The sequence below is a fragment of the Megachile rotundata genome, chromosome 8, assembly GCF_050947335.1.
Source record: "Megachile rotundata isolate GNS110a chromosome 8, iyMegRotu1, whole genome shotgun sequence".
NCBI lineage: Eukaryota > Metazoa > Arthropoda > Insecta > Hymenoptera > Megachilidae > Megachile > Megachile rotundata.
Window position 1 is genome coordinate 4,982,832 of NC_134990.1, and position 12,930 is coordinate 4,995,761.

Sequence of the window (12,930 nt, forward strand, 5' to 3'; positions counted from 1 at the left end):
CGGTCATACGATATTCTAGGAAAACGATCTACTTTTTCTGCTCAGCAAATTCGTGTAATTTTTCGCAACTTTATTTTGACTTGTGTTAATTAGAGTTATTTCGTGTTTCGGTGTCGAGTTAATATCGTAGTTTCCAACACTGAGTTCTGACCAAATTAGTTTTTTGCGTGGAACGATCATAAAACGAAAAGAGAAACAGTGAAATATGCAAACACAGCATTTCCGATATCAAATTAAATTATTAAGATTAAAGAAACTATGTAGTAACATTCTACGAAATATAATACAATTTCTGTATCCGGTATAATAATCAATTTTGCTTAATTTTTTTAAATATTTAATTTTATTTTCATGAATACAATGTGTTTAAGTCAATAAAATTCTTCTTGTAATTGAATAGTATATTAATATAAATATAATACAGTAGTTTCTTAATAAGTTATTAACAAATGCTTAATTTTGATTTCTTATTACTAAGATGTAGGGTGTCCCATCCAATTTGCACATTCCAAATAACTCAACTTTTACAAAGGTCAACTTTGTTATTTAAAAATTTGTTTGTTATTTAAAGTTCGTAAATATGGCAAAAATCTAGCTGGAATAATTTACTTTTGAAGAATCGATTTAATAAAACTACATAGTTTAAAACTGTAAAACTAAATTCTTTACTCCCAAATTTTTCATACTTCATATTTCTGCACTGCTATTTAATAAAATTACTTATCATTAGAATGATAAATAAGAAATTATAACTCAACTTATAAAATCAATGATTGTCTCAAGTACATTCGTGTAGCATTCAAACGTAAGTGACACGATGATCAAGGTAATTATCCGATTTATTTTATTACACGTGTGTTACTGTTGTTCTGACAACGTCTCTTTCCCTAAAACGACATTCCAGCAGCGAGAATCAGGTTCAAAGGCAAAATCGTAAGAGGATAACCGAGGGGTCAAATGGTGGTCTTGGGGTGTGCATCACGTTAACTCACAAACGGTCAGGTATTTTGCTGTGAAACTTGTAACCAAGTCCTTCCTTTTGCCTCGTTACCATCTTGACCAAGAAGGGTTTTCGCCTCATCAGGTTGCAGCAACTTACAAGGGAGACGAAGAAAAGGGCTACATGACACCGGTTAAATTGCCGGTGCTTCCAAGCAGCACGCTTGTCTATTATCATCCAATTTACTCTACGCGAACTAAAGTTTCCAAGTTAGTGGAGTTCTAAAAAAAGCAGCGCAAGCCAGACGAAGAGAGGATAGAAGGAATACACACGTTGATATCTTGGCTGAAGCACGAGCCACAGTATGACGCTTTCACAGAGAATTCTTCGTTAGCAGTTCGTTTCACGTTTTTGCCAATTTGTGTCAGCAGTCTATTCGACTGTTCCTCGCCCGGTAAGCTTCGCGATTTGCTTCAGTGACTTTCACGGGGGACTCGTTTATTATTGATACGTACGACTGCGAAACGGGACTTCAAGTGGAACAGGTGTACGCAAACTCCAATTGGCTAGCGATGGAGCTACTCGGAGGGCAAATTGATTAATCTTACTTTTAGTAAGGTAGTGTCGTGGATCGATGCTGGAACCTATTTTTAGGTGTACACGAATAAATGTATTAACAATAATAACACTATTATTAAACAATACATTGATTCAAATAGTCTTTACTTACGTACGACACGGAAGCGTTTCTTTTCACTGCAGTGTTGTAATGGAGCTAACTTGATCCTTCTGACCGTTACCGAACGTCTCCGAACCTATCCGAAGTTTTTATACAAAACAAAATACTGCCCTATTTAAATTGTATCCAAATAGCGCTAGCTTACAGAAAGTGTTTCAGTGTTCGAATATTAATGTCAGTAACTGTACATCGATAAATATGTTAATAATAATAACATTAATATTAAATAATACTTTGGTTAGAATAGTTTCTACTTTTGTCTGACTTCCGAATGTTGCCGAACCTTCCAGATGTAAAGTATTCTTCTTCGATTCTATGTATATATAAGTTAAATCACTTGAAACATGATTAGTATTTAATTGTTTATAAATCTCTTGTGCTTATTTAATTTTATTTTATTTAAGTAAGTATATGTTGAGTAATATATGTAAATTTATTTACCGTTAACGAGTGACAGAATTTTAGCTTTTAATTGTGAATTTTCTTTTTTAAATTACAAGATTTATTAAGATTTCTTTATACCTATGTCGAGATGAAGAATGAATATGTATATTAATTTATATTTTATCCTTCATTCATTTTTCTATCTTTATTTGCATATTTGAATTCATTTTTCTATTTTGTTGTTGATTATTGTGTGAATTATACATCAGTTTTGTGCAAAATCATAAAACTATTTATATATTTTAACATTCTTGATATTTTAGAATTCTTGAAGCTCTTTGTGAACTTATACGAATCTGTAAACTAATGTATTTGAAGTGAACCTCCTTTACGAGCATTTAAGTGAATTGAATTTATTTGTCTGACCGTGTAAGGAAACACTGCAACCCATTTCATTGCATCTTGAGAATTGAACCGCTGACGTAACGGATCTAAGTTCTCGTGAATTGATATCGATTGACGTTAGGTGTTTGTTATGCTAACGACTCACTTTCTGAGATTGGTTTTCAAAAGTGGTTGGGAGATCAAGCTGCTACTGAAGACGCTTTCCTGAACAATTATGGGGGCTGTCATTCTCATTTTTTCTGCGCACGCGTCTCCATTGAAGTAAATGGGAAAAAGATGGTCTCACATAAGGTACCTTTTCTGGAGAACCAGAGCACCTACATGTACGCCCAAGGTACCAAATTAAAGCTAAGGAGATGGCCGACAATCTGAGTGAAGTGGATTTTTTTTGTAGGCCTTCATTTTTGTGACCTCAACGGCCACACTTATGGCCAGTTTAAAAAAAATTGAAGGCCTACAAAAAAAATTCCACTTTACCCAGATTGTCGGTCATCTCCTTAGCTTTAATTTGGTACCTTGGGCGTACATGTAGGTGCTCTGGTTCTCCAGAAAAGGTACCTTATGTGAGACCATCTTTTTCCAATTTACTTCAATGGAGACGCGTGCGTAGAAAAAATGAGAATGACGCCCCCCTTAAGGGGATTTAACCCTTAAGTGTATAGGTAACAAAAAATTCCGTAAATGCATAAGTGGGGTCCCCAATTGAACCCAGATTAAAATGTACTTAATTGAGAAAACAGAGGAATGACATCTAAAGATCTTTATTGTAGAAGTAAAAACAAGTATTTTAATCCAAACATATAATCGGAAAGTCATAACAGAAAACAAAATTTCCAACCTTTCGCTTAGATCTCACGCAGTCTATCCATGTCATAAATCGTTCAAAGGCAAAATAGCACAGGCTAATTACCCCCGACGACTTTCTAAAATTCGTTGACGCTAACATATGTGTTCAATGAGACACTAAATATTAGGAACATGAATGCATACATGAGGTCCATTGAGGACCCCACTTACCTAATTCTGTGCTAACTTTGATTAAAGCAACAATTTATTTCTGTAAACACATTGAACATAACATAAATATAGACAGAAGCAAATAGCTGAACTTTCAGTTCACAAATGGCGCGGCTAAAAATGTTTACACAAAAAATGCAACACTGGGATCCTTTGCGGACCCCACTCATGCATTTAAGGGTTAACGGTATATCTAAATGGGAACATCTAAGCACTTCTGTTATTATTAGTCGCACGAAAAAATTTCAGAGAACAAAATTGTACTGTTTCGTAAGGTTAATCTGTTGATGAAAAAAATAATCTTTAAGTTTATTTTTTACAAGATTTTAAGGTTTCTGTTAATCTTTTCTAATAGTATAATACGTTTTTCTGTTTCTATTCTATACACAATTTTGATCTTTATAGTTAAGGTGAAGTGGGGTAAGTCCGTAAACGGAGCAAGTGCGTATACAGACTATTTTTATTACAATATGAGCGAAAATCCTCCATTTAGTATGTTTGTTTCCTTGTTTTGTTTCACTATATTTCCTTTTATATTTCAGCTAAGAGTACTTGTTTGCAGTATAGAGTACTTGCATAATGCAGTAATAAGCATTTTATAGCAGATTTGTTAATAATTCTGCTCTTGCCCATTGCACATGAAATAAAGTTTCAAAGTATTTAACTTTAAGTTAAGCTCTTACCCCATTTTCGGGGAAAGTGCAGAATAGTTGACATTTTAAACAATTTCCTATCAAAATTAAAATGTACAAGGAAAATTAAGGTCCTAGTTAATATTAATTAAATACTAATAATTGTGCAAAGCGTTCGATATCGACAGCGTTAAATATTTACATAGCAGACTGAAAATACTTACGTTTAAATACCAACTTCACAAAAACCAGTCTGCACTTACAAGGGACATCACCAAGGTGTCACACGCCGATTTTAATGAAATTGATATATGTTGTAGCTTTTTAAAAATCATTTGACACGTATTTTTTTATATCTGCGGACATCCATGTTGAGGGGGTGAAAATAGCCCTCAAAGTTCGGGGTTGAAAACACATTTTCTTTAATATCTCGGAAACTAGAGGGAGTAGGAAGGTAAATTTTTTTTTAAATTGTGTAGTTTTTAGTCAGGAATTTAGTTAGTGTCAAAAATTTCGGGAGGAATTATTTATTTAAATAATATATTTAAAAAATGCACTTTTTTTCAATTTTTTATCATAAATGCAGTTCGATTTTTTTGCAGCTTTGTATACTAAAAATATGGATCAAAATAGGGGATACGTGTTTTTGGAATTTTTTGTTTATTACAATTTAGCAATAATTATTACATATACAATTTTCTCCTACTTTTTACGGAGAAATAATTTGAGATTTGTTTTCGAAGAGGGTCAGCCCTTTTTATGCGATAATCTGTTACGTTTTTAACAATTAGACAATATCAGATGTTTATTGTGCCATCGGTAGCTAGGGAAGGTCTAACGGGCAGGTATAAATCCGCTGCGGTACCAGTCATCGCTTTACGGAACATAGGTTTCTATGGCCAATGAAACTCTTTACGAAAATTATTTCAAAATATACTGTTGCAGGAAAGTGGATATGAATAAGTATATGGTAATTGTATTATTGTTTCCCTTTTTGAACATTTGTAAAATTTATTTTTTATAAGTATGGATGTTAATCCCATTAATGTTATAAGCATTTTAATGAAAATATTTAACTCTAATAAGTAGGAAGTACACATAAATCGAAACAACGTTAAACTGGCACAAAGCATAACAGATGCAATCGACATGTATAAAGAATGCGCATATACGGATATAGAAATGCAACAAGAGGTTATATTTAATGACTTGACGTATGCCTAATTCTTTCTTATTTTTGCGAATTAAGAGGAAATGGAACAACCTTTCATTTAAAAACCCACCAATATTTTGTTGATCCGTGTGAACCAGAAAATACTGTTTTGCTTCTTGATTCATGGAAAAGATATAGCGAGAAGAAGTTATGACGATCAATCCCTAGGTAAGAAACAGTGTAAAAAACAGGAAATATTAAAAATAGCAAAAAATACCCTACCGTTTGTTCAACCATTTCATGTTAATAGGTTTCGAAGTTGAAAAAATTTTATTCATAAAATTTCTAATCCTTTAGTTTTATTGAATTTAGATACAAATTTATTCACAAAAGACAATGTAATAAAAATTGATTAAGCTAAAGTTGAATGCTTGCTTCAGAAGATTATGCTATATAGTGTGTACAATAATAAAATTCAATGAAGAAATTCATTATTAAAAGTCAAATAAATAAACTTATATCTTCAGCTAAAAGTTTCATTGACCATAGAAATCTATGTTCCGTATTACGACGACTGGTATTGCGGCGGACTTATACCTGTCTGCTGAACCTTCTCTGGCTACCGATGGAACAATAAACATCTGATATTATCCAATTGTTAAGGACGTGACAAATTATCGCATAAAAAGGGCTGACACTCTTCGAAAACAGATCGCAACCCACTTCGTAAAAAGTAGGAGAAAATTGTATATGTAATAATTATTGCTAAATTGCAATAAACAAAAAATTCCAAAAACACGTATCCCCTATTTTGATCTATTTTTTTAGTATACAAAGCTGCAAAAAAATCGAACTGCATTTATGATAAAAAATTGAAAAAAAGTGCATTTTTTTAATATATTATTTAAATAAATAATTCCTCCCGAAATTTTTGACACTAACTAAATTCCTGACTAAAAACTACACAATTTAAAAAAAAAATTTACCTTCCTACTCCCTCTAGTTTCCGAGATATTAAAGAAAATGTGTTTTCAACCCCGAACTTTGAGGGCTATTTTCACCCCCTCAACATGGATGTCCGCAGATATAAAAAAATACGTGTCAAATGATTTTTAAAAAGCTACAACATATATCAATTTCATTAAAATCGGCGTGTGACACCTTGGTGATGTCCCTTGTTAGCCCACTTCACCTTGTTTATTTATAATACGAAATTATATATGTTGTTTAAACAATGATCACTTATATTAAAAAGTTTTTCGATAATATAACATTATTTATTGCATCTGTTTTGTACTATTATATCATTTCTGCAATTATAAATATAATTTAATTTAAATGGGAAAAATTATTGTATTCATAAAAATCAATAAAAGTGATATATCAAGCAGGAAAATTCAGGAAAGAAAAATTATGTTGACAGGTTTTTGAAGAACAAAAACACTATGACAATAATTAACGAAATATTAATTAATTTGCTGTGGTATAGAAGTATAATTGATAATTAACTTCCAAATTTTGGATTAGGATTTTCAAGATATGTAATAACCATGAATAATCACTATTTCAATAATAATTACACAACACGGTAAATAGTAATAGAATCAGTGATATAAATCGTTGATTTGGTTTACGAAAGCTTCATTAATTAATCAGAGACATCGATCAACTTCAATAATTGCAATTAGTATCAATTAACTAATAAATTAGTGAGATTCACGCAAAACAGTATTATTGTTATCATTGGATCTGTTTAATAATTATACTTATCTAATGAACATATTAATTGGAATGTTTCATTTTGAATATGTAATTTGATTTAAGTGAAAGTTACAACAAATTTTATTTAAATAAAATTTATTGAAATCCAAGGTCATCTCAAGGACATGTTATTATGAAAATCTGAATGTATTTTTTTTCAATAAAAAAAATATGTACAATTGTATACAAATAAATATTGGTAATCTTGAAAACTGTCGAATAATTTAATGTCATTCACTTTATGTAAAAAATATTTTTTTCAGTATTATAATTTGAACAGAGATTTAAATGTTTTTAACTAAACGAGACATACGTTCCTTTATTTCTTCCGATTTTAATTATAATTTTTATATTTTTTTCAAACTTTTTCCTCGTTCTTGCATTTACTTCCGTTTATAATGTTACGAGCCGGAGGGGTCACAGCCGCGTGGCTGGGGGCTGTATTTTGGTGAAGATAGTGTTACTAGGCTAACTCAGGTTTGTTACTTAACCTGAGCGCCAAAGGAAAATAGACGCGGGAATGAGCCGACGTATGGCTAACGTCGGGTGCCCCAGGAGGTTGGTTATCGTGAACTAGCCGACGTATGGCTAACACCGGGGGTCACAGGATTGGTCAAGACGCGGGGATGTACCGACGTATGGCTAACGCCGGGTGCCCCAGGAAAATGATATGTGAAGTAGCCGACGTATGGCTAATGCCGGGTGTCACAGGAAATGTTAATAGTTGTGCTCGTAACAAAGATATGCCAGTATACCTCGAGCGGCTAAGATATACCGACTGGTGGGTTTGTTAGGACTTTGGTTATAAATTGACAAAGGCAATAATTAAGTTTAAAAATAAAAGTTGAAAATATATTCTTTTCCCAAAACCGGAATTACAAATGATTATGTGTATTTGTCGGTTAAGGTGATTTTTTACAAGAAATGTTCTTGACTTGATTTTACTTGAGTTTAAAATGTTTCGACTCCGACAAAGCGAGAATCTAATCCTGCCCAGTTTTAACGAAAAACAAGCGAAACGGGGACCCGAAAGTACTTTAGAAAAAATGCCTAACAGTAAACTATACGTACTGTATGGTTATCAATGTTGCTCGAAGGGGACTCTAACCCGATCTTGCTCAAAAGTGACTTAGTTTTAATTCAACGTGAAAGACTCTAACTAAACTCTGACAAAGGTTCCTCGTTAGTCCACGTTCGAGAATTAACTGGGTCCACGGACAGAGGTTCCGTATTAGACGACGTTCACGAATTAAATGGGTCCGAGGCGTCTTCTCCACAACCCTTTTTATACTCAAAAATGGGTAGAAAACGAGTAGTGGTGGAGACGGTGGGAACGAATCAACGCGACGTTTTCGTCTAACGAATTTTCATCGCGTTGGTCCGAAGACGTTAGATGTTCTCGAGCGAAGCCTAATAAGGAAACCCTGGTAACTGGGAAAGCTAGGCAAGACTAAACTCTCGCTTCGCGGTGGTCTTCGACTATTCTAGAATATTCATCTTCGAGGAGTAAAAATCAATCGCGTACGTAACAATAAACATAAATTCATTTCGAATTTAAAAATATAAATCAGCTATGAAAAGGGTTTTTAATCTTCACACGTAAAATTGTACTAAAAATTCTTTATTTTTTAACGAAGATCCGTATAATTCTCTTCTTAAAATTTTCCAATTATACTTCGCTTGTTGCTAACTAGAATTTGCAGAACTTAATCTCAAAATTAAAATAAACTTAAAATTCCAACACGACATATTTTAATTCAATCTGAGTAAACATAGAATAATAACTCAGATCAGGCCCAATTATATTTACAATTCTTTGTAAGAATTTGTCATATATTTTTGTTGCTGAAATCTACAGCAATTTTTTTACAAAACATAATTAATGTGTAAACGTATAAATTGAGGTTGAAATAAGTATATTCATATTTCAATATTTTGAACTGAATTTGTCATGCAGATTTATGAAATTTTGAATTTCTTAATGACCTACAAAATATACCCAAGATTAGTAATGTATACCCTGAGCACCACTCTATTCTTATATTTCCAGCTGTAAAATAATAAAATCTCTTCAACTACTTTTCACATATCATAACGTAACAAAATCGTAAACTTAAATTAAAGAATAAAACCATGTTGTTCCTCGCTAAAAACTAATACGACTGACCATCTCTGTTTTTAACACTACGTAAAAATATACATATGCTACTTGATGGATGGAATATCTGGTGTTTATTGTGCAGGAACGAATTGTACTACAACCTCACGTCCGCAGTCACCAGGCTTAACGGAGATGGAAGTGCTAAACAGTAAGGCTTATAAATTTCTCCTCGTCTATTCACGAAATCACCACCATAAGCCACCATCGTTTATGAGATTAGAAACTTTAACAAAATCGATAATGTTATCTGTCTTGCGTGTGAAATTTCGATTCTTTGACATATCTTGCCCCACATAAATGCATTTCGCTTTTGGTCGAAAATTCCTGTAGATCTTCGAGGTTGCGGTATTCTTAAGGACAGTGTCTCACGGCGGTCATCTTGCTTGTTTACATCAGCGTCTCACTCACGCACCTTCGAAAATTCGACTTTATTCAGTATAGAGTATTTATTGCTGTCTAAAGCGACCAAAGCACCCTGTGGTGAAGTCCACTGATGGGTGCTGTACTCACACCAATGCGATGTGCGAAGGAGACGCGGCGATTTCGTAGATTCGACTTTAGCGCTCGAATATTGCGAAAATGAAGTTTTTACGAGTACAGCACCCATCAGTGGACTTCACTACAGGGTGCTCTGGTCGCTTTAGACAGCAATAAATACTCTATACTGAATAAAATCGAATTGTCGAAGATGCATAAGTGAGACAGACGCTGATGTAAACAAGCAAGATGCCCGCCGCGAGACACTATCCTTAAAGAGAAATCTAAAAAACGCGATATAATGCACGTCCCTTTTGGATTGATCGAACTGAACGAATCAGTTTCGAAAGGAATTCACGTGTATCGAACAAAGCGATTGTACTTTTGAAACAAAATTCGCTGTTTGATACCTTGAAATTGAGACTCTTGGTAAAGTTCAATAACGGAATTGTATTTCGATATTATTGATGGCACAACCGGGTCAATCGTAATCCAGCCGTTTGAAACGTATTATTGACCCTTTGATTATCAAGTAACTAACAGATTTCTGAACAGAAAATCTTCGTTTGTTGCAAACTAGTATTCAGAGGAATAGCTTGGAAACTCAAGCTCGAAAATTCAAAATAAAATTGTTTCAAACTTTAAATTGGCCAACAAACAATTCCATGCTTAACTTATTAATTTCCAACGAAAATATTTATAAAGTATCACTTTATGTCATAAAACAGTGTTTTTATACGTGGCGTTATATATTAATGGGGCAGTTAATATTTGTTCAGAGTAGCTATGGCGATAAAAAAGTTAATCCACCATAGTTTGCATCGGACAACTTTTTTAGGTTGGGTACATTTTGTGCAGTTTCAAGTATAACTGGTTTAATTTAGCATGAAACTGTGTATAAACGTTTTAATTATTTTAAAATAATCAGCTAATTAATTTCAAAGTTTAGTATACTACAACTGTATAAAATCATACACGTGAATTTTATTTCGTTTCGAAAACTTGTCCGGCAGCAACCACAGTTAGCTTATTTCTAGCAATTGTTTTCGCGTTTATTTCTGCACTGCATTGCACTTTTAGACTGTTTAATTCTACAAAAAGTTGAATCATTTTTCATTTCGATAGTTGTAAATGACATAAGTTAGATGAAGAAATATAGCAATATAGTGCACAATTTTCACACGAGAACGTGCGTTATTTCTACGTTTAGTGTATTGTTCTTTATTCTTAAGTTTTCAATTTAACGCATTTTTTAAATAGAAATGCACAGTGTACACGGCACAATAAATAATGTATCGCATAGTATCTGATTTAGCAGATACTTCTGCATCATTACGGATTGTAGCGTTCACTTTACTATTGATATACCAATCTTCATTAATCACATTAAACACGATGGCTAAATTCACCCTCGAATGACGATCTTCCATTAAACTGTAGACAATTACGCAGTAAATCATTCCTGCGATAGTAATTCAGGGTGGAAATGTTGTTAATTCTAATCATTGTTGACTACTGTCAGATAATGATGACTTATTGGTATTTTTAGATGAAAATGTAGATATAGAAACAAAAACGATTAATTGTTACGTGGACCGTTGTCTCGCTATAATTTTGATTATGCATTGGGCGAATTTTCGAATATTTCATAAAGTAAAAGAATAAAAGATATAACATACAATTTAAAGAAATACTTAGATTACATTTGTGGAGTAATTAACAAAATATTTTTGGTAAAATTCGAAATGAAAGGAAAAGATCACTAAGTATGAATGAAAAAAGTTCGTTGTCATTGACAATATAAAATAAAGTGCAAATATATATAAAATGGATGAAACGACTTCTAAGATACAGATTAGTAAAAAAAGTAGAAATCTCAACAAAGAAATTTTATCGTCTTTAATTTTAAATTAGAACATAAGTTGCAGAAATTCTGCTAAAATAAAAAATAATTATAATAGAAATAGAAATAATTATCAAATACTACACTATTTTACACAATTGCTTACTGGATGATGTTTAAATTTTGATTTCGTCAAGCAAACATGCACTAATTCATTTTATACATATTTTCTAATATTTTCATTTACAATATTCACGGACGAAAGTTTAAATTATATTATAGCATTTTTTAATTGAATAATTAATTCAAATGAAAACTGCAAAAGTCTCCACATTCTAAAATTCGCAATTAGTTTGTATGATTCGAGTATTTCGCAAATGCACAGGATAAAATATCGTCCCTTATAATTAGTATTTAAATCTCATCGAGTGAAAATTCTGTTTCTGGATTTATTGGATTTTATAAAGTCATATGGAACTTGCTCCCATTTCTAATTACAGATATCTCCAATTTTGCTTCACCCTTTACATTCCTATAACTTTAATGAAATTTGAATTTTCAAAAGTAATTATGAATAATTTAAAAACTTCTCTACTATCAAATTAAAATTTTAACCTGGATAGAATATATTGAGTATCGTACAAAAAAACCTAATTTTGGAGCACCATTTTTACTAATGCTTTTTGCACAATCCGATATTGGAAATACAATTTGTAATGTCAGAATCTATTAAGTTACAATTTAAAATAGACGAAAGATTAATCATGAAATAAATAGGAAATCACCGAAGCAGTGAATTAATGAAATATGAAATGCTATGAAGGCAAATATCACGGAGAAATTAGTTTACAATATGGAAAATTGTCTGAGATTTGAGTTAAAGATGGACAAACAAAGTATACAGGGTGGCTCACCACATTTTGCCATCTAGATTTGCGTTATTATTATTACTCATAACAAACAATGTTTCAGATCAAGTTGAATGGTTTTCATAGGGGCATATGCTGATGGTATATTTTTTTTGTACGTGGACGTGTAAAGGACATATGAAGGTCATTAATGTTTTTTTAAATGAAATCATATATTTTTTATTGCATCAGCTGATACTTCTCCATATTCTTTACAAAAAAGTATTAATCTATTTATATGAATAAATCATTAGTTTAGGAGATATTTTAATTCTAATTTATTAAGAAATCGTGACTTTCTGGTTAATATTATGAATTGCCCTAACTGAACAGCAAAAGATTTTCTATATAATTTGAGAGGTTACGTGTCACCAAACGAATTGTGAGTTTTTGTTATTTTTTTATTACGTAGTAACAGTGAAATTTATTCTCTGTTACGTCTCCCATATGATGAATACGACGATACGGTTGTTACGTTCCGAACAGGAATATTTTTCAAAATTTGCCTTG

At 32.2% G+C, this 12,930-nt stretch overlaps 1 protein-coding gene across 8 annotated transcripts in view; it reads left to right on the top strand.

Annotated features, from left to right (window-relative positions):
* Window positions 1–12,930, top strand: part of LOC100877022 (uncharacterized) — a 286,611-nt gene that overhangs the window by 247,406 nt on the left and 26,275 nt on the right. For 4 of the 8 annotated variants that reach the window (XM_076534881.1, XM_076534880.1, XM_076534879.1 and 1 more), the window contains exon 6: window positions 9,275–9,340. The exons of 1 other annotated variant lie outside the window; for it this stretch is intronic. In XM_076534881.1, coding sequence (XP_076390996.1) covers window positions 9,275–9,340 — 66 coding nt within the window. Of the gene's footprint in view, window positions 1–904; window positions 1,986–9,274; window positions 9,341–12,930 lie in introns of those variants that run through there. 3 more of the 8 variants (XR_013039187.1, XR_013039188.1, XM_076534884.1) reach the window with 3 other exon arrangements.